The sequence below is a fragment of the Synchiropus splendidus genome, chromosome 8 (assembly GCF_027744825.2).
Source record: "Synchiropus splendidus isolate RoL2022-P1 chromosome 8, RoL_Sspl_1.0, whole genome shotgun sequence".
NCBI classification, from domain to species: domain Eukaryota; kingdom Metazoa; phylum Chordata; class Actinopteri; order Syngnathiformes; family Callionymidae; genus Synchiropus; species Synchiropus splendidus.
Genome location: NC_071341.1, coordinates 14,962,857 through 14,990,564, shown reverse-complemented (window position 1 = coordinate 14,990,564; position 27,708 = coordinate 14,962,857). Strand labels below are relative to the sequence as shown.

Below are 27,708 nucleotides of genomic sequence, written 5' to 3'. Positions count from 1 at the left end.
GCCAGATGATTGACATTGTTAGCTCTGGCATTTGCTAGTCGCAGCTTTGCGCGGACGTCGGTGTAGTGGTTTACGTTTTATCAATTTAGCGTGTATAATTCAATAGAGGAGCTAGTGTGTGACTGACATCACAGTCTTGAATATACAGACATTATTTAACAAAGCTTGAGTCATTAAAATACCAGAAACTAAACACAATAAAAAAAAAACAAATACATAATAAAATTTAATAAAAATACATTTGTGCATTAAAGAACACATCACCTATTCATATGGGTCAGTAGACCCCAACTGTAAAAACAAAAATAAAAATAAAAATAAAAAAATACATTTTAAAAGAACATATTACCCATTAAAATAGGCAAGTAGACTTTCTGAGAGGACATGCCTTCATGTGAAGTTCCATAAGTTTAAACATAAAACAGTGAAGTTAGGTGTGTTGTAACCACTTCAGAGAGAAAGGAAGTGGAGACCTACAACATGATTTTGTTGTTTCAATTAAGTTTTTCACACAAAGATAAAAATGTACATTCATAGTTCGGGTTGAGGATAGAAGTCGGGTGTCTGAGGTTATGTGAGGAAGCCACAGTGCCTGGCAGACACTAACCAAGGGGAGTTTTTTTAAATGCAACAACACTGACCACAACTCAACTAAGGACCTGTATTATTACTTTTTAAAGGTAAGATGCAGTTTCCAAACAAACAAGTGAATTTAAAGTATGATAAATGAATGTTTTAAGCGGTGGAAACTGTAGCAAACAACTCAAGACCTGGTGGGTTACTGAAAGGCTTCAACATGGCAACCTCTGCCTCAGGAATGTCCATCCTGTTTACCAGAGATCATGCTCTCTCTGTGTGGCATTAGGCTTACAGAAAATAAACTTATTTCACTCTGGAGTTTATTTGAAAATCCTTCAATACTATTAGACCTAATGTACAGAAAAGTAGCATCTATTCCACAGAGCAGGCATCTATGAATATTCAAGTAGGGACTGCAGTTGAATGATAATCATCGTTCTTTTTGTTAGTGTTTACACACTGCCTATTTTTAGTATCTTCACCTGCAACGATTAGAGTGAGAGCTCCTCTGGTGTTGGAGAAGGGAATCCATGACAGCTGGGTGAGGTCAAGGGTCAGGCCGGTGCCCACTGGCTCCTCAGTATTAAAGCCCTTCAGAGACTTGCATTCAATTGATTGCCAGGAAGCCTGGCAGGAAGACAGCAGGGCTTTTTTAAACAGAGATTAAACTTAAGAAGCCAGGCTGCAACAGTTCCACTAATCTATTTAAACATCAATATTTAATTAAAAGATTGTCCTTCCCTGTTAAATTGCTGTCAAATCCTAAATATAACTGAATGACTTTATTCATTAAATTACATAATTGAATGAAAAACAATTTATTTTTTTTAAACAAGTCTATAGAAATTATTAGTTTAAAAAAGGTCAGGTGTTTATTTGCAAAAAAATATGTCGGACACAACAGCTCACATTTAAACACTCAAGTGTTTACGAAGTCCATCCACACATCCATACTCATCCTCTGATCTGTTGCCGGGTCGCAGAAGCTTCAAAAGGTCACGGCAAACGTCCTTCTTCCGAGCACCAGCTCCAACAGGGGGATCCCGAGCATTTACTAAGTCCTCATCGCAAAACCTGACCAGATAATGGAGTGATGTTCTCTCAGCACTGCTCGATTTAATTCCATCCATCTCTCCATGTTCGGCTCCAGGGCCTCCATTTCAGACTAGATGTTCAAATCCCCTTCATGTGATGAATCAGCAGCTCCACTTCGGGAAGGCGCTTACATCCTATCTTCCAGGGAGCTGCTTTGATATAAGAGCTTCACCTTTCAGCTCAACTCCCTTCCCACCATGAAAGACCTGAGCAGGTACCTCATTACCAAAGAGTCAGCACAAATCTGCTTTTTTTTTCATTCATAGATTTGACCTCCATGGCCGTTAACCCTTTTGTGACTGACAACCAGAGCCCTTGTCGGCTTCCTTCTGTTGCAGCTTTCACAGAGGAAAATTCAACAAATTGACTTAACAGCTGAAATAGCAAGACGAAACAGAACTCATCGAGAATACGAGGACACACACACATCCAGCTCCTCCAGCTCATGTTCATGCACAGCCCCTTTGGAAACACAAGTACTTTTGGAATCGATATTTGTATTCATGTCTGCCTCAAAGTGAAATTTCAGATCTGGGGCATCCTCATTACCAAGCAACACGCTGTGCAAACAACACAGCAACATGCTGTCAGCACAAATGAACGTGATGAGTTGTTTTTTTAAAGATGTTGTGGAACACAGACTGCTCACTTTTGCCCCAGAATTCCATGATCTGGCGTGCTCTGAGGATCGATCAAAACCTCGTAGGGAACAGCAGGGTGCATCCACGAAGACGGCGTGTGGAGGTTCCAGCGCTCCGCCTGGCCAAAAGTCCCTGTGTAGACAGTCCAGAAATTCTCTTCACAAGTTGTTCAACAAAATAACTTACAACACGTGCCAGTGCTCTTCTCTAAAACTTCATATTGTGCCAGGCTCACGATGCACTCATGAACACAACATCAGCGCATGGGGAAATACCAAAATCACAATAGCAACACGGGCAGAGAACATTCTATTTTAGGAAAAGAAAAGGTATAGTTTGCACTTTGTCGTCTTCTTTTTATTGTCATTGCACACAGTGCACAATGAAACTAAATTAATTTCAATTACACAAGCCACTTTCTCTAATTGAGAAGAATTAGAGCCATTATGTTAGAAAACAAGTTGCATAAATCAGTTCCATCCTCAATGCAAGAGCTGTCATTTCATCCTGCCTGGAAGGTAAGGCAAAATGGTGGTGTAACTACTGCTTTCCGGGCTGCGGATATGCATTTGGAGTGACTGTTGGCTACTAGCATGAGATACGTGAATCCAGCCACCAGTCCTTGGTACACATTTGACAATAGTCGGTGTTTGAACATACAAGTGAGTAGTAAAGTTGTGTGTTTGATCGGCTGCTCTGTTGAGCAAGAGATGCACTTGAGCTCGACTTCCCAACTGTTTACAGGGAAACAGATATGATGCCGTGTCTTGCGGCTGAAAAAATGGATTCTGGGCAGAAATATCTATTTTTAATATTGTCATGAAAAAATCAATTTTTCCCCAGTCGTAATGCAACGACTGATACTGTGTATAGGGAGGGAACAGCAACAACACCGCTTATCTGTATAGCAATGTTGGGAAAAGTTGTAATATTTTTTAGGCGGACTGCAGTTTAAGTTGATAAACCATTCAACATTTTCTTTATTAAAATGGACAGACTGATATGAGAGGTTGGGAAGCCCGTACCATGATGTTTACCAATGATATAGTGATTTGGAGGAGAAGCTAGGTCCATTCTGGAGGTAGTGACAACAGAGTAGTTCAAATGTTTTGGGCTCCATTATTCAGAGTAGTGGACAGAGAGCGATGGAGGAGAACAAAGGAACGCATTCGGGGTGGAAACCAATAGTAGCAAGAGTGACTGGGACACTTCGGATGATGTTCCACACAAGCCCAACTCAATCATGCAAGGTGCTAAACACGGTGCAAGTCATGTGCTGTTTCTACAAATTGAACTGTATCTGAAGAGAGTTGTTAGAGATGAAGGTGCTTTGGTTGCCGTTGGGCGAAAGGACAAGCTCATACAGTAAATGAGCATATCAGCCGGACATGTGGAGAAGGTTAAGTCCGGGAGGCCAGATGCTTTGTGAAGGGGAGAGACAGTGTTCGATCAATATGCTCAATATTGTTGGTGATGAAGAAGAAGAGGTACAAGTTCAAATGAAGGTGGAGGCAGCCGACCCCTGGCATTCAGTGCAGAAGGAAGATTTTGAAGGAGAGAAAATTGTGTCACATGGATTTAGGTTTCTCTACTATGCTTCGAAGAAAAAATTGAAACTTATATACAACTCTTCAATAAATAATGTGACTCAAGCTTCTTGAAAAATGTTGAGTTTGAGGCCGGTAGGTCCCCTTTCATCTTCTCATTATCACTCTCTTTGCAAGTTATTTTACCATCTGCTGACAGACTCATGAGGACACCCACCTATGAACTCTCCAGATGCACTCCACAGTCGTACACTTAAGTCCGTGGACGAAGTGAGCACGACCCTATCGTTGTCAACAATCTGCAAACTGTAGAAAGTGACACAGGAAATTGCAGTCAAGGCATCCATCGTCCACTTGGCTCCGTAGCACCAGCTTTTGCTGCCCACGCTGAGACTCCAGAGGTCAGCCTGGGCAGGTCAGAAGCTAAAAGCAGTCGGGCAGATTTGTGAAGGAAATGAGAGTGGAGCTCACCCTGTGATTCGGTTCGTGTGGGCTCTCCAGAAGATCTCCACTGAGAGGAAAGACACGCAGAGAAATACATTGAAAATGTATATTTCGGCTTGATAGGCAGCGACACTGATGATGAGTCTCACCTCTCGGGGGTTGTTTGTCACATGAAAGATCAAACAAGTTGTAGACATAGACGTAACCAATTCGGTCAGCAGCATATAGCAATGTGTCTGTCTTAGACATTTTTGTTATCTTTTGTTGGAATCTGGACTGTGGAACAGACACAACAGAATACTGTGAGACATTGGCTTTTTTACTTCTTGACGACAAGATGTAAAAAAAAACAATAAAAATGGACCATTAATTGTTATTTTTGTAGTATTACAGCCAGATGACCATCTTTAGTTTACTAATTCAGGTGCCAAGAATGTATTGATATTTGTTTTGTATGATCTCATATTTGTTTGTTACATAGAATGAAAAAAATCATTTATATGAAACAAAAACAGGCATGAAACCAAATTCATATCTGCAAGAGAGTTTCTTGTCTTACAGCGTTGAAAGTCTTTTCGAACCGCCCTTCTCCGAGCACGTTCCAGAGATTTATACAACCTTCCAAAAAGAGCGAGAACATCATTAACATCGTACTGCGGGACATTATATTGGACTATCAGGTGCAGTCATGCGCGGGTGATCACAACACTGACCCTCGGATCCAGACGTGAGGAGAGTTGGAGCAGAGGAGTCCTGCTGTATTTTACAGAAAATGATACTCGGAACACTCGTGTCCGGACCTGCATCGCCGTAAAAGATCAATTTAAAGCCTTTCATTCATACAACAGTGAGGTTTAACAGTGAACTTAATATTCCAGGCACACTGTCAAGCCTCACTGCAGATCTTCACTTTAAAGCTCCATATTCACCTTCAGTATTTTGGTATTCAGCTGGAAGAGGGCTGGCAAAGCGACAATGAATGTGTCCAGAAACCACATTCCACACGATAATCTCCCCATTATAGCTGCTGGTGGCCAGGAACGACGGTGGGCAGTGTGCCATGCACAAGATGTCGTCCTTGTGGCCATTAGTCTGAGAGAAGCACACAATAACCCAGAAACGAAGCAAGTCCCAGAGGGGTCATTGTCAGCAGAATATTGCAATGGCTTTTCAACTACACGAGCAATGACATTTTAAAGGGTCGTGCAATCTCGAGCAGCATCAGAGATGTCCATCAGCAAACCTTTATAATGCTATGATTAAATTCAATTTGTACCATTTTTGTTTGTCAATAAATTGTGGAAAATAGAAACCATCTTTCAAGTTTTTACAAAATAAACTACAAAAAAGTATATACTTCCACTCCAGCTTGAGACATATAAACATCTTTTTCCCAGCATGAGAAAAGTGACCCTTCTGCAGCCCCTTTTTTCCTTCATTCTTAAATTCTTGAGGAAAAAAAAATACTCTGCCATCAATTCCAAACTATTTTAATCTCAAATTTTTGTGCTTGTCAAGTGACCAGACCTATACAAATGAATGGGAACATCTTCAGAACGCAAGCAATGTTTTTTGGGATAAGGTGCCCTTTTTTTCAGGCTTGAACACCAGCCTCACAAAGAGTCCGTGCACACATCTACTGTGGTGTTTGGAAGCTCTCCCTGTGCACACTTGGGTTTCCTCCAGGCACTCTGGTTTCCTCCCACAGTCCAAAAACACACCATGATTAATTGATGACTCCACATTGTCCACAGCTGTGAGTGTGTGCATGAAAGATTGTTGATCTATGGGATAGGCACAACCCCCCATTACCGCATATGGGACTTCCTACAAGATCTTTGAGAGTATATGCATTTGTGCATGTCTTTAATGTTGTTATACATGTCTCCAGATTGTTGACAATACCAATCTTGAATCTTGAAAAGTACATCTGAAATTGGACAAAGAATTCGGTCAGAATTATTGGTTATTTTTGTTATATTTTTACCGATATTTTTGCTATTCCGCAGGTTGCCAGAGGAGTGGGATACTTTAAGAACGGTACAACCTTCACTAGGGAAAACACAGTAAAAGAAAACAAATGCAATGTAGAAAAGTAAGTGGGAGGAAACCAGAGCGCCACGGGGGTGGAAAAGTATTCAAACCCATGCAACAAGGAGAAGAAATGATGACAGTCATTTCATCATTCCTCCATTGTTGGAGCTCGGTTTACACATTATGGAGCAGAAGGTTTTCTCCCACAGTGCAAAATATACCGAGGTTAGTGTCCACAGACAACGGAGTGTCAGCTTGTCCAGGGTGTGTCACCCAAAGTAGCTCCAACTGGGAGCCCAGTTTGGGGCAAAAACTGCAGGAAATTAATGAACTGTTTTTGAGGTTTCAACAGATAGAAAGATGCAGGTGTGACGTCGGTAGGGAAGTGTTTCACGGGAAACCTGCCCGAGTTCGACTGTTTCCATCGAGCAGGTGATTTGAAACCAATTGCTTGAGAGGACCTCAGCAATGTATATCAAACACATGGACCTCCCTGCTACAGCAGTTTAACAGGGAAACAACCCCTGCAGAAACTGTGCTTCTCTCTTCTCTACAAGGGTCATTTTTCTGACTGTAGCCATTGTAAATGCAATCTCTGATCCTCCGGGTGAGAATCCATCACCTCCTCCATTGAATCATACAAGGTTAGCGAGAATCAATTTCCTCTCCTCAGCTCACAGGGCGAGAACGCTGCCTGAGGTCTGAGGAAAAATGGCCGAGCCACGTAGACGATTGGATCACAGAAAACAATAATCTATTTTGCTCTCCAGCACTCGGGCGAATTAAATGCTGCAGCTGTTGATAGTTAAGGTAATTAAATATGTTTTAATCTGGTTGTGCTTCCCCAGTGTGATTATATAAAGGAAATATTCACAGCACTGTGGGTTTTTTTTTTTTTTTTTTTCGGAAGGTAGTGATTCATTTGTTCAAGGTTGGGGACGGACCAGCGAGAATGCAGCGAAAACTCATCAACTGGGCACTCACAGGTGACGGATCCAACCAGACCATGTAAAGTGATGGATTCTCCAAAGCTGTCACAGGAACACGTCGAGTTCTTGATAAGAGGGCCATGAATACCCTTATCTTTAATCTCAGCCTGCCTACAATCTGGGTCTAATCCTGATGCTTCTGTGTCTCAACATAGCGTCTCTGTGGCAAAAATGGGAGCCAGTCACGGAGAGACTAGAAAACCTGTTCATAATTGGTTTTCATTGTTTTGGTTTGTTTTTGTAAGTAACACTCAGGAAAGCATTGCGGCTAAATTTGTGAGTTGAATGACTGGACAGAGAGATATTTTGTCTGTTGTGATAAGCCATTTACATGATGGATATTTCCATATACTTCATGTTAACAGTTGCACAGCGGTCAGGAGATGCAAACAAAGTGTTCCAATGTTGCTCCAAACCTCACACTGCTGGCTCAAGATTATGGCACAAAAACAACGCCACATATAGAGCCCATTCTATGTAATCTAATTTGCCTGATCCCTTCTTCAGGGAAAACATGCACATTGATATTGTCCAAGTATCAAAGATGATTCCATTTTTGGCTTCCTATAAAGTACACAACAAACACCCAAACAGTACTACTAGTTCAAAATGATGAATTACCAAAGCATCAGTCCAGGAACGCTGAGGTTTCTGGAGGTGATAGCGGTCTTCGGGTATGTCCTGAAAAAAAGGAAAATTCATCATTCAGCCTTAAAGCATTCTGTCACACCAGGGGCCTCAAACTCAATGGCACAAGGGGGCAACGTCGAAGGGAACACATGTAATTTGATACAGATGTGTTTATCTATCAGAGACTCCACACACGAAACGAAGAAGAAACATCGCAACAATAGGAGAACTCAACACGCATCTTGGAAGTGGAAGGGATGATGGAGATCAGGGGTCTGTTTTTCAATGGAAAATTCCCAAAGGAAAGACCATACTAACCGAATGACGGGAAAACAACAACTCCTCATGGTCACCAGAAGGGATGCACCGCGACCGGGAGTGTTTTTTTTTCATCCAGGAGACTGCCTGCTTTGCTTCCTTGTTTCTCTGTGGCTATATTCCACTCCACGTCACAGTTCAAGTCTGGAACGTTCAGCTCTCCACACAATCGCAGACATGTCGGCAGCAGTAATTTTCTGAGCTGTTTATTGTCCTTAGACACACCTCAGATCACGGAATTGTTCTAGATGCAAATCTTATGAAAGATGATTTGGTAAAATCAGGCCACAAACAGCCAGATTATCATTATTTGTATGTTTTTTTATGTCAAATGATGATGTGCGGGTCACATAAAATTACATGGGTCACATTTGGCACCCAGATCTTTTTCAGTTTGACAGGTGCATGACACAATGTAAAACTGATTTTTGAAATGCTGAACTTCAGTTTTTGGGATTGAATCCCAAACTAGACTTTCTGTACCTCCAGCGAGAGTCTGCAGTAAGAAGGACGTTGAGTAAAAGAAAATGATGCACTTGAAAATATCATTGCTCATAAAGTTATACAGCTTAGAGCTGTGAGTCGCCGTCGAAGGTTATATACTGGGGACCAACTCGTGGGGGCAGCTGTGGCAAACACATGAATGGCTTAGGAATGTTTCAGAGGAGAGTAAAGTTTTGTCTTTCTTTGGGCTGCTGCTCCTGTAACATGGCTACGTCATTCTACAAAAACAGAGGGTAACAAACTGCCCATGCAGCACATTACAATTCTCAGTAACCAGACAATGTGTTATTTTCCTATTGTCTGCTTTTGTAATGGAATTCTAACGGCTGGTGAAGGCAAGCTATTAGTCGCTGCCCGCTGTTGCAGATGCACTTTAGCCGCAAAAACAATGTAGATGTAAATGCAAATGGAATTCCAGTATGTTCAGCTGGATGAAGGCCCTGACAAATGATTGTTTTCTTTTGTACTTACCGGGTAAATTTCAATCTTCCGATCGCGGCCAACAGACATCACGAAGCTGCAAACAGAAATGGAACACAGCACATTAACATATATACAGAGAAGTTGGCGATGAAAAGCAATTTGCTCCTTACAAATTCCCATGTACTTTCAGATAGATGCAGTCGCACACCTCCTGACTTTTGCCAACTATATGGAAAGAGTACACAAGTTGGAAAAGTTACAGAACCAAACAGATTTGATTATTTGTGACCTTTGGTGAGAGTTTTTAAACACTGGCCGCTGTTGAAGTTCCACATCTTTAGACATCCATCCTTTCCTCCTGTGATGAGTCTGCTGAGACAAACGCACTCTACTGGCTGTGATTTTTGTTGACCGACTCCAATTCACTGAACGTTACCTCCTGCCTTTCAGGTCAAAGGTCATGCATGTGAATGGAGACAGGTCAGGCGTTCCACCGAATTCAAAAAGCTGACGTCCGGTGTCAATGTCCCACACTTTAACCACCTGAAGTAGTGACAGATAAAATGTGAAATTTCAATTTACTAAGACAGAAAAAGTAGCTTTCTTTTATTTAAGTATTCCAGAAATATCTTGGTTCTAAACATTAAAGGGGAGTGTAGTTTTTGAATTGCCATTCATGTATTCGCTTCTGCTTGGTCTTACACCTGGGGTGAGAGACAGGGACACACCTGAGCAGGTTAGAACTGAATAGCAGACCACACATCTAGACACACAACCCTTCTCCTCTGTAAGTTTTGGAACGGTGGGAAGAAACCACAGTGCTTGGAGGAAACCCACACATGGACAGTCAGATGGCACCCATCGTGCTGTGAGGTTGCAGTACTAACCACTAAATCACCGTGGTAGAACTGACGATATATAATTGCTACCAAATTTTTAAAATAATAATTCCTTTGAGGTTTCCCTTTATTTACTCACCGAGTCCTCGGTGCAGCTGACGACTTGTCGGAACTCCTGGCTGTAGCCGCAGCAGGTTACTGGTGCGTCATGAGACACGATCACATTTCTGTGTCTCCTCGGCCTCGGGGGAGAAATATATGCCTTGAATGAATATTTCAGAGTCTTATTTATCTCCGGTCGAAGCAATGCCACCTCTTTCTTTCTCTACCTGTCAACCCTTCCTGGCCTTCAAACGTTTCTTTGTGACACAGCCTCCAGCTTATCATATTCAGAGATCCCCTCCTTCTTTTCCTGGCAGTTCCATCCACTACAGTTTTCTCTGCCCAAGATCATTTCCACCAGCTCTCTCTACACGCTCAGCTACATCAATCTTAGTCTCACTCAACTCCAGAAAATGTCATTTAAACTGTTTTATGTTCCTTTTTAACAAATCTGCCAGGTCTTTCTTGTTTGAATGTGGCTCAGGGGCGAACCTGATCTGCAGGGAGAGCACAGCCATGCAGTCTGCAGCGATGTAGAGGGATTTCATGACGGGGGAATACGAGCACGCGGATAATTCACCATGAATCCGACTCGCTTCGGGGTTGGCTGTAAACAAGCAACACTGATCTTCAATGTCCCAGATCTGAAACGAGAGGTGTGATGAGAATCTGAAATTTTCAATCCTCTGCTTCCTTCCTTCTGGTGCTGTGTACTTATTATGGACATGTTTACAGACAGGAAAACACATGACGTAGTGGAAAGTGGTGGCGTTCCTTTGCTACGTTCTTGTTTGGATATATGTGTCTATCAAGGTGTGAACGGCAGTTTGACACGTTTTAAAGACGACTCAACTTGGAATCAAAGGTGAGAAGAAGGAAGAGATGAGGGAAGAAAAGTTAATTTACAAAAGAACAAAATGATAACTTGACATTGTGAGAGCATCCAGTGTTTATCCTGACCTGAACAATGACCAAGACACAAACATAAATTCAGCCCGCAAAACGCGAAAGGAAGCAGGGCGGTGACAAAATAAAAGCATCAGGTTATCTTTCAAAAGTGACAGTTCATGACGCAACCATATTTAACTTAAAATGTCAGCGGGTCACCCTGTCAACTTGTCTTGGTAAGGACAAACATTTTCACTATCAATGCATGGATTAGGATGAAAGGAAACTAAACAGTTGCTGCAACATTTTGCAACGTAAGGCAACAACAACACTGTAGACATGAGTTAGCCTTAGCCCAGGCATGAATCCTTGTATCAAAGCAACGATGATGATGCCAACCAACTTGAAATCATTGACTTACAGGAAGTTTGTCAATTCAGCGACTCACCAAAAGCCTAGTCCAATAACTTGCAATGCAACAGTTGTTGTAACAGACGTGATGACAAGTTAAGCAAAAATTTGGGCGCTCATTAAAGTGTGTAAAATTCAACACAATACACAAACCCTAGAATACTACATTTTTAAAGATGGATGAATTCATTTTTGACAGTTTATTCCCTTATAGGGGTCCCCAGGTGGGTGACAGTGGGGAACTCCCAGGGGCACAGGGCTCACAAACATGTTTGTTTTCCTATTTTGTGGGGACTGCTCATTGACTTTCATGGTTTCCTCTCACCCTAAACCTAACCATCCAAAACTGATGGCTGACAACAGACAGGACCTAAACCAAATGTTTTAATCTTGAAATTCAGTCTTAACTTTGTGGGGCCCAGTAAAGGTCCAAGAATGGTCCCCACAAGTATATCCATTATCTATATCTACAAGTATATCTGCTTAGTATGTTTTTGGACTGAGGGAGGAAACCGGAGTGCCTGGACTTAAACCCATGGAAGCACAGAGACAGCATGAATTTGATCAAGTCAATCCAGCCTGAAGTGACTGTTTTTAGTCAATTGCTGCTCAAACAGACATTTCAAAGAGACATTTAATGTCGAGAGGAAACTCATAAAAAGGTCATCTATAATGATCGAAGCATCTTTATCAGAAAACTTCGTCAACACTGCTCAATCATATGAAAATCGATAACTACTTTCTCTTCTTCGGAGTGATACCTTTACGGTGCTGTCAGTGGAGACAGAAAATATTTGTGCATCTTCTGAAGCAATGTAGAGGTACGTGATGGGAGCTGAGTGACCTTTCAGAATTCCTGTCGGCTTTCTGAAAGAAGAGTAAACAAACACATTCGTTTCAAACCAACTGTCCGCGACAGAACAGAAGGGGCAGGGAGGAACAAACAAACTGACGCTGGAAACAGTGGGTTCCACATGTTTATGAGTCCTCCCATCCCTCCGGTGACCAGCAAACTGTCTCTTTGACAAAGGTCAAAGGTCTTCACACCCTTGTACACGGAAAAGACGGTCTGGTCGCTGGACGCTCGCAGCTGAGGCGTCCAGCTCAGTTGGACTTTCTTGGTTTTGCCCTCATAACAAGCCTCAGTGATCTCTTTCAGCTGCTGCTGCACATCCGTTAGAGGAAGGATCCGACCTGGAGAAATGCTCTTCAATATGGTGTAATGAAATGTCATTGAAATGAAAAGACTATTACCTGCTGAATGTAAGTAAAAAAAGGGTAAAGGTAGAACTCAATAGATTAGGCATCTACTTGTTGATCTTCTGTTATTAATGAGTAAGCAGCGTGTTGTTTGGGCTATTAAAGGCGGACCATAGTCATGCTGAGCATGATAATACATGCAAATACACTCTTTATAATGTTAAATAACTGCCAATATGCTGATAATACGCAGTCATTTATGAATAGAAATGTGTTCCCCAACGGAATGTGTTAGCGGGAGAGTGTATTTTTTTCATTTGCAGCTGGTTACAAAAGTATGGTTCCAGGGATGAGCTGAATAATGTACAAAATAAAAGCATATATGTATTTCATCTCTCATTCAAGTAGTCTCCCCCCCATTTAGAGTGATGAGTGTGGGTGGTTATTATCAGCGAATTGTGTGGTTCCAAAAATGTAAAACAATAATAACAATATTAATGCATTAAAACTGAAGCACCATGCCACAGCAAATATTTAGTGATATTAAAAATAATAAAAGTGTAATAAAGAACTTACAACATACTAAGAGCAATTCATACAGCTAATGTTAACGCTGTACTGTATATGCCGACAAAAATAAATATATACAATTTTTGAGGCACATGGAAAAAAAATAAATAAATAAAAATCTGATCCCAATATACAGTTAAAGAGTTAAAAAAGTATTTCTATTCAAATACATTCAATAATCTGAGACAAAATAATGTAAGTTAATATTCAAAACACATACATGCAACTTCACTTTTCCTTATGTTTTAGGGATTTACAAAATGGGTTTATATTATCAATAAAATATAAATGTATTTAAGTACATTTCCCTAACACACAAAACACTGTCATTCTTTATCCCTACATTTATAGGTTTAGAAAAACATATTATTTGGACATTGGCATCTTAAATAATCATAAATTCATTACCAATAACAAGCGATGATGCTTCGTCACAGGAGGAGGAAACCACCATTTGGAAACTTGAAAGATACTTCACCTAAATATCGAAAGATCAATTATAAATGTGTCAATGGCGACTGAAGTGATGTGGCACACGTCATGTGACCTGTGTGACCCAGTCCTGGTGAGCCTTCCACCGAACAAATCGGACATTAGCTGAGAGAACCGCACGATCGATCGCGATGCTTGGCATGTTGTCCACCATCGGGAACTTATTCCACAACCTGTTTGAAATAAAACAAATCAAGAACTAATAATCAAAGTAAAATCGTTGGTGTGGAGAGACTTGCCTGAGTGTATCGAGAACCGACGATATTAAAATAATATTCACACAACCCTGAAACATAAGCGGATCACCTCACAATTAGTTCAATGGAGAGGAAGCAGTTATATAATGCCAGACTCACCTCTGCATCTCCATACACTATACAACACTGGTCCTTCCCGGTGTAGCTGTCAGGGAAAGACAAACATCACCTGACGTCAGTGTTGCCTCTCGAAGATTTGCTGAGATGATCACACTGTTTATTTACCTACAGTCTACCGTCAGCGGCACTGTGTCCAGAGAATTTATCTGACAATACGGCTCCAAAGTGCTGAGCTCGTACAGCTGGATCTCTCTGTCCCTGCAGGAAAAATAATCTTAAAAAGTGCACCATGCAGGGTTTCATGAAAACATGAGCTTATTTCCCGACAAATCATACCCTGTTCCCATCAGCAACTTGTCATACTCGCTCATCACTGCAAAGTCGTTCGCCCACTTTGACTTCCTGTTTGAAAAAGCGCCGAGCTGCAAAACATGAAAATCGACATGAAGGTTTTCCCTGATGCGTCAGTGTGCTCCTCTGTCTCTTGTTCCCTTGAGGACATGATGTTGTTGCTGTTGGCCCTGCTTCACTTAATGAGTACGTCTGTCAGGCAACACACCGCAGGGCAATAACACAGTCATCTCTGCGGTATAGAATAAAAGACGAGCACATTCAAACAGCGATGAGCTGTTGACTAATGACTTCAGGTGATAGGAGTTCACCTGAATCCTATGGATACCAAGCACTGTACCGTCACCTGGGCAAAATGAACAAGAACAAACCAAGTATTGTCTTTTGTACAGAAACGTTTTTTTTATGTCGACTATTGTCCAATAACCATGATAATTACTGTTATTATCTTGCTTAGTGATTACAAAAAAAGAGTCTGGTGAAAGAACATTGACTCGCTTCACTCTGAAAGATAAGTAAAAAAGGCTTACATTTTAACATTTCCAGGCTTCTTGTTTTCCTTTAAATTTCCTCTGTAAGGATTGTTGATAAGGGTAATAACAATTTATATATTTGACTATTGACAATAGTGAAAGAGAAGGTGAAAGTGGGATGCTTTAATAATATTTAAATGAACATCCCAAATGTTGTGGCATAGTAATAGTACATTTGTATTTCTCAAGTAACTTTTTGTTATCCTGAAACACTTAAAATATTGTATATTTCCTCCTGTTGGTTTCATGGGTCCTATTGGGGCATTTGACTTAAATAATATAATATAATATAATATAAAATAATATAATATCATGTAGAAATTCAATTTCTAACCTCAACTATTCACACGAACTTGCGATTAATGACAAGTATATCGCACATTTTGTGGAGTCTCATCCACCTGTGCAACCACAGCTTGTCACTGATCAGCTGCTGAACTCCTTTCCCATTTGTGAGAGAGTTCCAGCATTATATATTCTGTAAGTGACCTCACAGAATAAGGTCACTTGTCGAGCACTTGAGTCCAGTTTCCTGCACTAGTGACAACATTTGCTTACTCCAACAACCCAACATAACAGATACTGCCTTCAGAACTACCTCAGAGGCTCAACAACAGGCTAAAGCATAACATTGTAAACATTATTGGCCACTCTGGTGTTGATAACACCTTCCTTAGAGTTACATTGACTTTGGACGCTCTTGAACTAGTCAAAAGTTGCGCCTACTTGAAGAGTTTTATTCTAATACTAGAAAGTGGATAGTGAGGCGGGATGTTATCGGAGTGTTAACATTGTGGGATTTAGAAACCAGTCCAGCTGCTGGAACTTACAAGCACTTGTTTGGTGTTTTGCAGCTTCAGCTCAGGACTCCAGCAGCACACAGCCCCGTCCTCCCGCAGAGTCAGGATGGTGCCGTCGTGGTGATGGCGAATATTAACAACGGGGCTGCTTTGATTAAGAACTCTCATGGTGGCAGGCAGCGACAAGGACACTTGTTTACCACGCTGGACTGTTTCCTCCTTCACTTTCAAGAGCTGCAGCATGTGGCTGCAGAAATCCCCCTGCGCTCCACAAAAGAGAAAACAGACAAATCTTCCAGCAACCTCTCTCTAAACTCATGTTGAAAAATAAGCTTGCTATTCAAACACCGACTCCCCAGACTTAAACCTGCACCCTTAACCCGACCTGTTTAGTCTGACAGTATTTTGTATTCTGCTCAGTGCGAAGTTAGATTTGAACTCACCCATGAAATCCCTCCTTGGCCCAAATAATCAATCTTCTTAAACAACTCTTGAATTTGTGCATTGTTCTGCGAGGACAAAGAAACGCCTGATGATGTTTTCACCAGTCATATCGGGCAACAAAACACAATAGGATAACTTGAAGCTCAAACTGTCGCACCATGTTTGAGGAGGAAAAACACTTCCTAAGGATTCTTCCGAAGCGTTCCTCATCAATGGGCTTTGAGTCTCCTTTTTCAAACTCCTTGAGGGATAAAAAAAAAAAACAAAAAACTTCAATTCTCAGACAACAATATTGGCAAGCAAATAAATGGAGCGTTTTCTACCTCAAATTCCAGCTGCAACTTTTCGAGGTTATCCAGCGATATTGCTTGAATATCCTTGTTGTGGAGACAAAAAAAAACTTCATCATCATCATCATCATCATCACCTGTATTAATCTGTTTCAAACTCCTCCTTGTGCCCAAACTGTGCACAAGCTGAATATGCTCATAGTCACTAGATGATCATGGTCATTATAAATGTCACCACAAGTGTTCTGCACTGTCCTCACTGTAGCGGTCCCTCTTCACTACAGTGTGGTCTCCTGGCAACGGGTCCTTGAGCCATGACAGGATTTGATCGATCGCTAATAAATAACAAGAAAAAAACAGCCCAAATTCCTCAAGGAGGCAACCAGGGGGCTGTTTGTGCTTTTGCTCACGGTATCTGCAGCAGAAGGAGGTGTGACAGATGGTAATGATCCACAATGACACCCGGGTTTTTCACAAACTTCAAGAGAGAGAGAGAGATGTTGGGCTGCTTGTTTTACTGATCAGGTTGCAGATGATTGTATGTTGGCAAAGTCAAAACTCCCCACAGAATCAATATTCTTATGTCAAACTGGTATGAAATATTCCAGGTAACTAGGGATCCACTTAAGCGCTGAAAATGTATTCACCACTTACAATATTTATGATGTATTATGGAAATCGTTCATGAATAATATATAATTAAATAACATATGTCTTTGCATTACTAGCCTTTTTCCCTATTTTCTCCTTTTTTATATTATTGAAGTAACAGAAATTCTTCTAATTCAGGACTTCTGTCCTGTCTTTCAGTGCAATACAAGAGGCAGAGGAGAAGTGGGCCCTTACACAATTCAATCGCCCAGCCCTGTTCGGCATATCGAGTCACATGACCATATCAGGTTGAAATGGACGTTTTGATATCGAAAAACACAACGTGCAATAGAGTCACTGTAATGAATCATCTTTCATGAGACTATGGTGACAAAATTGACGAACATTTTGAAGGTTTCGGATTCATTCCCTGCAGAGAGCCTCTTCTTCTTGTCTCTCACGTGTCTTGTTGGAACTTGTAGCGATACTGCCATCTGTAGTCCGTCGGTGTTAATTACACTTGGAATATTTAACATGAACTAATTTGATAAAATAGGTGCATAACAAAATATTGGGATTGAAAAAAAACACGGAGTTGGACCGAGTGTGAAGCGGTCGGGATGAGGATCAGCACCTCCAAGTCTGAGGCCATGGTTCTCGACCAGAATAAGGTGGTTTGCTCTTTTCGTGTCGGTGGAGAGTTATTGCCCCCAGTGGTGGAGTTTAAGTATCTTGGGGTCTTGTTCTCGAGTGAGGGAAATGGGGAGCGTGAGATTGATAGACGGGTTGGTGCAGCGGCAGCAGTGATGCGGTCGCTGTATCGGACCGTCGTGGTGAAGAGGGAGCTGAGTCACAAGACGAAGCTCTCGATTTACCGATCGATCTACCTTCCCACCCTCACCAAGAGAGGCCTCTGCGACCCGACCCCGGATAAGCGGCAGAAGAAGGTGAAGTGAAGGTGAAAAAAAACCCAATGGATGCAACTGAGTGGCAAGGAGGACATCAGCGTGGTTTTCTAGCTGGAGAGTAAAATAAATTCGGTTTTAAAACTGAGTTTTAAGATGGAAATAGTTTCCAGATCATGCAGTCAAAAAACAGAGGAAGCTATAGAATTTGTTCTCGTGAGGTTAAAGTGCTCAGAAAGTCTTGTTCTCCTTGGTCAATAATTGAGGGTGGGAAATATAACATAAATGTGTCCACATTTAATCTGATCTCATCACCCTTATAGGTGTTTTGCTTGTATCTCAAGCTGCAACAGTTTTGCTAAGATCAACCTGCCGAGGCTGGGTCAAGGGGGCACCAGCCATAGGAAAGAGGCCCCAACTTTCCTCCTCCAGGACTGTAAAATGTGGGACAACAAGCCAGAAACTGCTGGGAAAAATCTATGCAGTTTCATTAAGCAATATCAATATCAAAGTGTTGACCGTAAATGTCAGTTCTTTTGATGGTGCAGCAGAGAGGGGAATGAATATGACACAGGAAATCTATGAACAAATAAGCAGCAACGACTCCGACAGGTCACTGCTTTATCAATAGTCGTGAGCAAAGAGGGCAGCTGGCAACTTCTGTTGATGTGAATTGGCAGGATTTCTTCCCCAAAAGTGGCTTATCTTTCTTTACTTTGGCTGAAATGTGATACAAATATAAAGGCAGATTGATTCTCCATCCAAGAGCGCTGTCGGACGGTGAGTTAATTGGTCATTAACTTGATTTAAAATGACATTTTTGGCTCCGGTTCACAGCCATTATGCTTCAAAGGGAGATAAGCACTGGGCCGAGTGACAGAAGGGGAGAGCTTGTGGTGCAACAGGGACATCTATTGGTAGACTGGTAGAATAACAGCAGCTGTTCCGTCACCTTCAGGAGATGAGTAGAACGGTGATGTGGCTCCCTCGTGTTGTTGTCAAGAGAGCGAGAGCGTCTTCTTCTGTTCTGCTTCAGCAGCTCAGGCTGTGTTCCGTCCTCCACGATACCAGTGCCGCCATCCACGGAGAGAAGGCCTGAATGGACGCTGGGAAATTGTGTTTTTATTGAGTAATTTACTGAAGCCCAAATGCATTGTAGCTACCTTAAATACCCTAAACCCTAAATAAATAAAAATAAACAACAACAATGTACTGTGTTGATTTTGTTTATTAATATAGACATTTTATAGACAATATAGACATTTTTGCTTGTCATTTTTTCGCTCTTCCCTCTTGTTGTTTTGCATTTTCCAATAACATTTTTTTGTCAATACTTTTACTCCCTCCATTTATTCTGTTTATTTAAGTTTGTTGGTGATTGATATTGAATTGAGGTTTTTTGAGAAGTATGTCAAAAATTGTTCCCAGACACTACATTTAAAGTCCCTGTTGAGAGATGCATGAAGTGTGTGCAGCATTTATATAGACCAGCACTATGGCAACACATGACAACACCTTTTTTTTTTTTTAAATGCCTCAAAAATAGATCGATAAATAAAATAGAAGAGGACACATTCCTGACGGTAAGTCAGAACATTAATGACGGTGGTTTTGTTGTTGTCGTTTGCTTGTGAATAATATATTAAATAAACACATGCGTCATTTATTTTTTGGGAGATTACCTGCTTCCTCCGCGAGTGTCCAATCTTCCAGAAGCAGACAAAGCTCGAGCTCTTCTTCTAAACGGCATCTTGGCAGTTTCTGTTAGTTAATCTTTCAGATCCATCCTGCAGACAGTCCGTCACACCTGAGCGGAGATGGTGACCCTGGTAACCAAGACACCCGGAGTGAAAACTGAGACTGCAGCAACAAACACTCACAAAGACACTTACCAACGGCTTTATTATCTTAATGGCTACTTTGGATTTTTGACGTTTTAAAGGAGAACTCACAGTAAATCAAACGCAAATGGTTGAAGAACATAGTTTAAAACACCATACATATCATCACAATAAAAAAAATAAATATAACATAATAAAGCTTCGGAAGACATCGATTTGAAAAAAAAAAAGATTTTTTTTGAATTTTCAATTTAAATGTTTAGTCTAATGGGTTCAGATTCAAGACAGGCAATTCATTTTTTTGTGTGTCCTGTTTCATTTTTGCTTATCAAGATGAATTTATAAAGTAGAACAACTAAAATAATGAACTATTTAGATGTTTTCTTCATGATCAGAAAAAGTATCACAATAAGAATGAGATCACTGAGGAAAACAATTGACTCTACTGCCTACACCATGAACATTAGTTAGAATTGCTCAGGGGAAAATTATTCTAATCCGCTTCTGATAGGAATTTTGATAACTGCTGCAGGTCCTCAGGCGGAACGGGGTCCGAAACAGATGAAACTTTATTGACTCCTCTTCCACTGACTGCCGCATCAAATCCCTGAAGCAGAATTTTCAAAACAGACGGACCTATAAATGAGTGAATCGGGCTGGGAAACCCATTTTACTTTATGTGTTCGTATGGTTGTTGCATGTTTTACTAGTGCCTTCGTAGGGTGTTTTTGTAGCCCAATCATTGTGGTTGTTTGCTACAACAATTTTAAAAAAAGTTGTGAATGTTTAATAAACCTGGCTTTCAGTGGAGGTGCCACTCTTAGCAATGCATTATTAATTTGATTGTATTCCTTTAATGATTAATGATGCAGGTGTCAATTACAATGCAGTGGTTTGATTTAGTACGAGCAGCTCATCAGCTCTTTTTTTATACTGCACTTTTAAAAATGTATGTCATGTGCATAACAACCTGGGACATCATCAGCAGAGGTTCAGGGACAGACTTCCCAGCGACGGCAGATGAACAGTGAAAATATACATTGATAATTGATTTCTCAGTGCTACAAATGCATGTGTTTCTGGATGGTGATGAAGCTGCAGCAGAGTTGTAATATATGCATGAATTAAAGTGTTAAAAAAAACTACTCCTCTCACAAGAAATAAAAGAATGTATAACAGCTAAAATCATACTTAAACAATGTATCACAGGTCATGATGTAGTGAAGCATTAGAATCAGGGTTAAATTTAGTATTGAGGCAGCTTTGAAAGGCTCTATGGGGCCATAAGTAAAGACTTGGTGGGCCAGATTTGGCCCTTCAGTTTGCAGTATTACATGTATAATTTGCAGTACTACTTGAAGCACAAGTACTGAACTAATTCTAACTAAGTAATGCCAATTCTGACCAGCTATCTCATTTTACATCTCTCTCGTTTCTAGTCGCGATGTTGTAGAGTCAGGTTTCCACTGAGGTGAGAACAGTTCAGCACCAGACTTTCTCCACCAAGCGGTGAATGAACTAGCTAATCTCACCTCTGATGTTTCTTTTCAACATCAGAGGTGAGATTTGTAATAGAAGAAGTCAGCAGGTCTGTCGACTGTGACAAGAAGACGTCTGTTCTTGCAGTGAGTTTGCTGAGGATGTTTTATCATCTTTGAAAGTAAAGTCCAAATTTCATGTTTTGAGGCTCTTATATTTGATGTACCACTGGAAACTCCGGTTTGGTCCTGCCTTGTCACAAGTCAGCCACTGTTCTCTCCTCATAGAGTAGAATTCCTAATGTTGCCTTAAGTCCTGCACTGCTCTTGATACGGCCCTGAGCTTCTCCCTCCACAGGCAGTCTTCCATCATGAAGCTCTGAGAAGTTCCACAGAAGCTCCTTTAACCTCTCCAGTCCATCTCAATATCAAGCAAAAATCTGCTGTTTTGTTGACTACGTTATTAAGCTTGTCCTTTCATTTGGTTTGGCTGGGCACATGACTGACGCGGGAGTCAGAGCTGCTGGTGAATAATATTAACAAATATGAGGAAAGAGATCAAAATAAAAAGAAAGAAAACTTCAAAAGTTTAGAACAAAATGTTGCCAACACAAAGTCATTAAAAGAAAAAGCACCACTATCAATTGTCTTCTTCTGCGTCTGTACTTCTACAGTGATGCATGGAAGGTGAAGTGGGCGACATAATAGCAGCACTTGCCACAGGAACAGAAAAAAACACTTCATACACAGACAAAAACGTAGTTACCATTTTTATCCCCTGCGCGTTGTACTTCCTCAATGGACAATATTCCCCTCATCAATATTTTTGCATTTATTTAGTATTTTTTCAAATCTTACATGCTCTTTTCACATTGTGTATCATTTGTTTTTGTTGTTGATGTTTAAATAAATATATTATTCATATTCAGTTATGAATAAAACTCATAAATATTCAGTCAATTTCAAAACAATTATATGCCAGCATATTAAATAATCAATGAAATATCAAAATGCAAAGTGGAGTTTTTGGATGTGGGTTGTAAATAGAAACTGTAGTCTTATTAAAGACTCCTTAAATATCCCTAAAAATCCATAATGTTGCTCATAAGAACCTCAATTCTAATAGCCATTCAAAAATATTTTACATTACATTCGATATGTTAAAAACACTGGCAAACAAAAAAATAAAATTTACACATGATACCAGGCAAATTTGTGTGTCAAGAATTGCAATTTAGTACTAACCAAATACAAACTTGCGATCATAACAAAAGTAGAGTGAAAAAGTATTTTGTGTGTGAGGTGAAGAAGTGGAGAGGTTCTGGGCTCAGGTGTGGTTTGAACGACACGATGTACAGTCAGACGTCTTTAAATTGAGCGCCGTTGTTTGTCGTCGCTGTGGACCAGGACCACCGAGCGTCCCGGCTGGAAGCGCTTTCACCGGGTGTCCAATGAGAGAGCGGCGGGGAGGAGGCGGCAGCCAATGTCGGCCAGCCGGATCCAAACAATCGGCAACACCATAGAATGATTCTCTCCTCAACTCCCATTGTCTGAGACGCACGGCGGCCTCACACAGCGCTCCTCTGGTAAGATATAAACCGAACTTCTCCTTTCATTCCGAATGAACCGGGACGCAGCGCTTTGTTCACCCCGGAAGCCTCCGCTTGTCCGGCGGTCTGACGGAGCTGAACACGGAGGATGGACGGAGGTTACTACTCACCGGTGCTGATGCTGCTCTGTCACCGCATCTGAAGCGCTTGTAAATAAACATGTCTTGAGCGAACATATCCACTTGACATCCACCTCGGCTTCAGATAGAGCCGCGTTATCGCTCCCTGCCGGGGAGGAAGAGAAGCTCGAGCCGCGCGCGAGCCTTTCCGGCTCATCTTATCAGCCATTTTAATAATCGCAGTATGAAATTAGCATTTGCTAGGTTAGCTTCAGGCTAATACCCAGAGGGTCCAAAGCACTCGCGCAGGAGTCCGTGAGGGTCGAGCTGACCGGCGTACAGTGAGGACAGGCTGGAGGTCACTGAGTACTTGTCAAAACTCTGCTTGGTTAACGTGAATCCATGAGTGAAAGTAGATGGGTGCAGCATCTTCTTACAATGGGCCATCAGTCACTCACACACCCTCCTCCTCGCACCCATTTAAACAATAGAAGCAACTGACAAAGCCAGCGGCAGACATGATTTAAATCCCGAGGGATTCCGCCTGTGACATCCCGATCACATTTCCTCTTGCATTTATTCAGCATAACAAGATGGTGAAGGATCCCAAGAGGCCGAGAGGCAAAATGTCCTCTTATGCCTACTTCGTGCAAACATGCAGAGAAGAGCACAAGAAGAAGCACCCCGACACCAGCGTCAACTTCTCAGAGTTCTCCAAGAAATGCTCCGAGCGATGGAAGGTAGGTCACGTCACCGTTCGCTGCCTTTGTGCTGTGATTGAATTCAGTTTTTTTTTTGTAGACAATGTCCCCAAAAGAGAAGGGGAAGTTCGAAGACATGGCCAAGCAGGACAAAGTGCGATACGAGAGGGAAATGAAGGACTATGAACCGCCCAAGGGCCAGAAAAAGAAGCGGTTTAAGGACCCTAATGCCCCGAAAAGACCCCCGTGAGTACAATTGAAATGACTTTATTTCAGTCTCATCTGATACACGTCTTACATGACAAGTTGTTTGTATAACTATTGTCATGTCAGTCAATAATTCTTCTTATGCTATACAGAGAGTGAAAGGGAGCTGAGTGAAGAACACTGCTTATAATATCTGCCCTTTATTCCCACTTGCCTTATTTTCAGCTCAGTATTTGTGCGTAAACCTCTGTGTGTGAGGTCCTTTTTCTTGTGTGTTATTGTCGGTCTTTTTTGTTTGTCAGTCGGTTACAGTCATCTATGTATTTATACTCCTTTCTGTTTGAGCTTTGAAGTCTTTTCTCTAGAGTAATCTTGAAGTTTCCGTTACATTTTCTAGAAAACCCTCATGTGGTTTTTGTATTACACTTCCTTTGTCAGTGAGTTCCACATTGTCTGTGTAATTATACATAGTTAATATAAACTTACTAGAAGCACGACAGAATGCAAATGGGTTACAAATATTACAAATAATTTACATTTAGTACAGGTCAAAACTGCAACACTTTTCTTGGTCTGCAGTATCCTAAACTGATACAGTCAAGGAATGTTGAAAGTTAGGAGTACTGTTCAAAATCCAAAGCTTAGTCGATATGAAAAACAAATAAGGAAGTCCAAATGCTGAGAAGTAGGCGGGGCAAGGCTGGACATGCGCACTACTGACAGGAGACGAAACCCTCGTAAGGTGAACTTCATGAGCCGACAGAACAAATGAATCCAAGATTCAGGCGGCTTATCTGGAATAAGAACGTGACCAGTGCCTCCTCAAGAGACTTGATAAATCTCTATGTCAAAACTAGGAAACAAGGACCAAACCAAAAGAAAATTCTAAGTATATTTTGAAATGAATTGCCTTTTTATCTTAGATTTTTGTTCTATAGTTTTATTATGATTCATATAATAAGATGCATTTACACCTCTTAATATCCTTGCTTCCTTTGAATATTTAATGGTTCATTTCGTCCTTCTCACTTAAGATTTTTTTTTCCATCACGTTTCATAGTCATCGCCGCCTTTCTTCTGGCATGACGTCCCCTCACAGTCACAGTTTGTAATGTGGCCCTGCAGGAAATTCACTTCACTTATACTTCACTTCCGCCGTCCAAGAGTTTTAATTTTCACCCCATAAATGATTCAGTTTTCAAATCACACTCATTCTAGATAACATCTTTCTTCTCTTTCCCACAGCGCGCTTTTACTGATGCATCTATTTTCTGCTCCACAGGTCTGCTTTCTTCTTGTTCTGCTCAGATTTCCGCCCTAAAGTCAAAGGTGAGAACCCGGGCCTCTCTATCGGTGACACGGCAAAGAAGTTGGGAGAAATGTGGAACAGCTCGACTGCAGAGGAGAAGCAGCCGTATGAGAAGAAGGCTGCCAAGCTGAAGGAGAAATATGATAAGGTGTGTTCAGATGGAAAAAAAATCATTTTTAAAAATGAATTTGCCGGAACATTTCTGTGGTTGCCACAGGATATTGTCTCCTACCGCACCAAGGGCAAAGTGGACTCAGAATCTGCTGCCGCTGCGGATGATGACGAAGATGGTGAGGAGGATGAAGAAGAGGAAGAAGAAGAGGAGGAGGAGGACGATGAGTAGAAAGGACCTCAAGTTTTGTTTATGCCATATATCCTGAATATATTCAATTCACCGTGTTGAAACTGAAGTTAAACTAAACAAGTGTATATTTAATGTTTTTATGATGTACAGTGTTATTCTTTTACACAACATAAGTTTAAGGATTTCTAGTGGTAGTTCTTTATCCCAGCCATGTTGTGTGACAATGTAGAGGGAAGCATATGAAACGTAATAGTCTTAAATGTCACAACTCAAAATTCCATTCCTGAGTTGTTCGTGTCCGTTTATTTGGGGTAAATTATTTTTTTACGTGACGTCTTTTTATTGTTCTTTGAATACCACTCTAATATCAAATGCAGCTGTTGACATTCAAGAATGTCCTTAATAAAAGGTTTTTGTTTTATTATTGATGCCTCGTAATTCATTCTTTCAATGTCAACTCGTTGACATCAGCAACTAACTGGCTCTGAGTGTCGTAGTGTCCCCCATACTCCAGCAAGAGGCGCTGTAAGAGGCAACTCGCCGCTGATAAAAATGAAGTCGATGTTTAAAACGCAAGCTGTATTCAGTGATTTTTACAGTTTGTGCTGTTGAGTTTTGGTGGATGATGTACATTATATTGTCATTATTACATCATTACCACAGTTATTATTCAGTTATTTCAAATAATTAAATAAATCATGATAGATATATTTGCCTTATTTCCCACCTCTTTTTTAAACAAGTACATTTTCTGCAATATGTTTCTGCAAACATGCCAAAATAGCCAAGTGTCAGTTTCTGCAATTTTTCACAAATTAAAATTATTTTTTTTACAGGGCTTTCGACTATGTTCAATTGTGCTTTGGCTGAGGTTCCGTTAGTGGAGTGCCTTGGGATTTTTTTCAACTAAAGATGTGGCATGGCTTAAAAAAAACCCCAAAAGCATTCCACACTAAGTCAAAGCTTGAGTTGTCTTTAAGATGCAATCCGATCCCCAGGAACTTGTGGTCTGATGTGATTCGCCTGAGCATCTTTTCAAACTCTTGAGCTTGTGTTGAAAAAGTTAGGCACCTATTCTGTAACACTGCAGCACCTTTCCAATCCTCCCTCTCTCCCATTGATCAAATTTCCTCGAGTGAACTTCACCTGATACGCAGGTGAAAAGAGGCTCGACTGGTGGGGGCTGCAGCAGTTTTCTTCTACCCTCAGCTCTGGGAAATAAAGCCACAAATTGGGCAAAGTCGGAGTGTGGAGTCACTCGCATCTTGCTAGCTCCAAAATTAAAAAATGGAATATTTGTACAACTACTCACTTCTTCTGCTACACATCTTGGTAAGAAACATCTCAGATCAAATCACGTAGGTGGTGCTAAAGAAGCCAATTTGTTTTGCATTCTTTGATATCTTAATTTCCTTTTATGTGTTAGAGTTTATCCACTAATGAAACATCTGGAAATATTTTAAATGCGAGCAACATTGGGCCCACTTGGAATGCTGCCTCTGTTGATGCCAAAGATGGATCAGTCAATTTGCGCTCAGACAGCAGATGGCGAGGACAGATGGCATCCACCAGACGTTCTTATTCATTTGCCGTGACGGAAGACACCGTACCAGGTCGGTGATGTCGGGCTGAGCACCAGCTTTATGTGCTGTGACTCATGCTTGCCGATGAGACTCGACTTGTTGTTCACGTTTGCAGGGACGCTTGTGGGAAGCATTGACGTCTCACAGTGGCAGACGTGTGTGGTGGAAGAGGACGACGGGGACAATCTGTTCCTCCTCAGTCCAGGCACAGGGGAGTTTCTTTTATCCCGCAGCTTGGACTTTGAATCCCAGCAACTCTACGTTCTCACGGTGGCAGTCCAGCAGGGGGGGGTGCGAGTATCAAGTGTCCGAGTCTATTTCAATGTGCTGGACGTAAACGACAACCCGCCTGCGTTCAGCACGCGCACGCTCTCTGTGTCTGTCTCGGAAGATGTACCTGTCGGAACATGCTTCCTTGGGTTGAACGTGACTGATGAAGATGAAGGTCAGTGGACAAGACTTTAGTTTTGACTTCCTGACACTGGTTTACACTTTCTCTCTATGAAGTCTGTGCTGCATGTTTATTTACAGTAACTGATTGTTTCTTTCAGGGGAGAATGGGAGTTTTACCCTGTCATTGGTTGATAAAGATGAAACATTTGTGGTCAGCCCAACAGGCAGTTTGTGTGTGAACTCCAACTTGGACAGAGAGAGGCAGTCTTTTTACAGTTTGACCGTG

General features: G+C 41.2%; 2 protein-coding genes across 2 annotated transcripts; one reads left to right on the top strand and one right to left on the bottom strand.

The window, feature by feature from the left end:
- Nucleotides 1–277: 277 nt before the first annotated feature.
- On the bottom strand, nt 278–23,161 carry wdr95 (WD40 repeat domain 95). Its single transcript, XM_053873207.1, has 30 exons — nt 22,977–23,161; nt 19,620–19,763; nt 18,890–19,043; nt 16,475–16,528; nt 16,309–16,392; nt 16,151–16,216; nt 15,738–15,968; nt 14,360–14,445; nt 14,189–14,281; nt 14,063–14,108; nt 13,946–13,992; nt 13,762–13,879; nt 13,623–13,692; nt 12,398–12,638; nt 12,206–12,311; nt 10,638–10,789; nt 10,183–10,285; nt 9,641–9,747; nt 9,494–9,573; nt 9,375–9,429; nt 9,253–9,298; nt 7,951–8,010; nt 5,236–5,398; nt 5,020–5,106; nt 4,866–4,924; nt 4,456–4,582; nt 4,334–4,373; nt 4,080–4,168; nt 2,324–2,447; nt 278–1,206 (listed from the first exon to the last, which is right to left on the bottom strand). The coding sequence occupies exons 2-30, from the start codon at nt 19,685–19,687 to the stop codon at nt 1,173–1,175; spliced, it is 2,790 nt and encodes a 929-aa protein (XP_053729182.1). The 5' UTR covers nt 19,688–19,763; nt 22,977–23,161; the 3' UTR covers nt 278–1,172.
- Nucleotides 22,683–25,870, top strand: hmgb1b (high mobility group box 1b). The gene is made up of 5 exons (XM_053873208.1): nt 22,683–22,842; nt 23,510–23,665; nt 23,727–23,872; nt 25,116–25,290; nt 25,360–25,870. The coding sequence occupies exons 2-5, from the start codon at nt 23,519–23,521 to the stop codon at nt 25,483–25,485; spliced, it is 594 nt and encodes a 197-aa protein (XP_053729183.1). The 5' UTR covers nt 22,683–22,842; nt 23,510–23,518; the 3' UTR covers nt 25,486–25,870.
- The last annotated feature ends 1,838 nt before the right edge of the window (nt 25,871–27,708 follow it).

Bases quoted from the DNA above. Each gene is read 5' to 3' on its own strand.
- wdr95 (XM_053873207.1), bottom strand. From the start codon at position 19,687: ATGCCGTTTAGAAGAAGAGCTCGAGCTTTGTCTGCTTCTGGAAGATTG. The intron at 10,286-10,637 runs GTTCGCCCCTGA...TTCTCCCCCGAG, and splicing joins GTGCTCTCCCTGCAGATCAG to GCCGAGGAGACACAGAAATG. The intron at 1,207-2,323 runs GTGAGCAGTCTG...TCTTCCTGCCAG, and splicing joins CATGGAATTCTGGGGCAAAA to GCTTCCTGGCAATCAATTGA.
- hmgb1b (XM_053873208.1), top strand. From the start codon at position 23,519: ATGGTGAAGGATCCCAAGAGGCCGAGAGGCAAAATGTCCTCTTATGCC. The intron at 23,873-25,115 runs GTGAGTACAATT...TCTGCTCCACAG, and splicing joins AATGCCCCGAAAAGACCCCC to GTCTGCTTTCTTCTTGTTCT. The intron at 25,291-25,359 runs GTGTGTTCAGAT...TGGTTGCCACAG, and splicing joins TGAAGGAGAAATATGATAAG to GATATTGTCTCCTACCGCAC.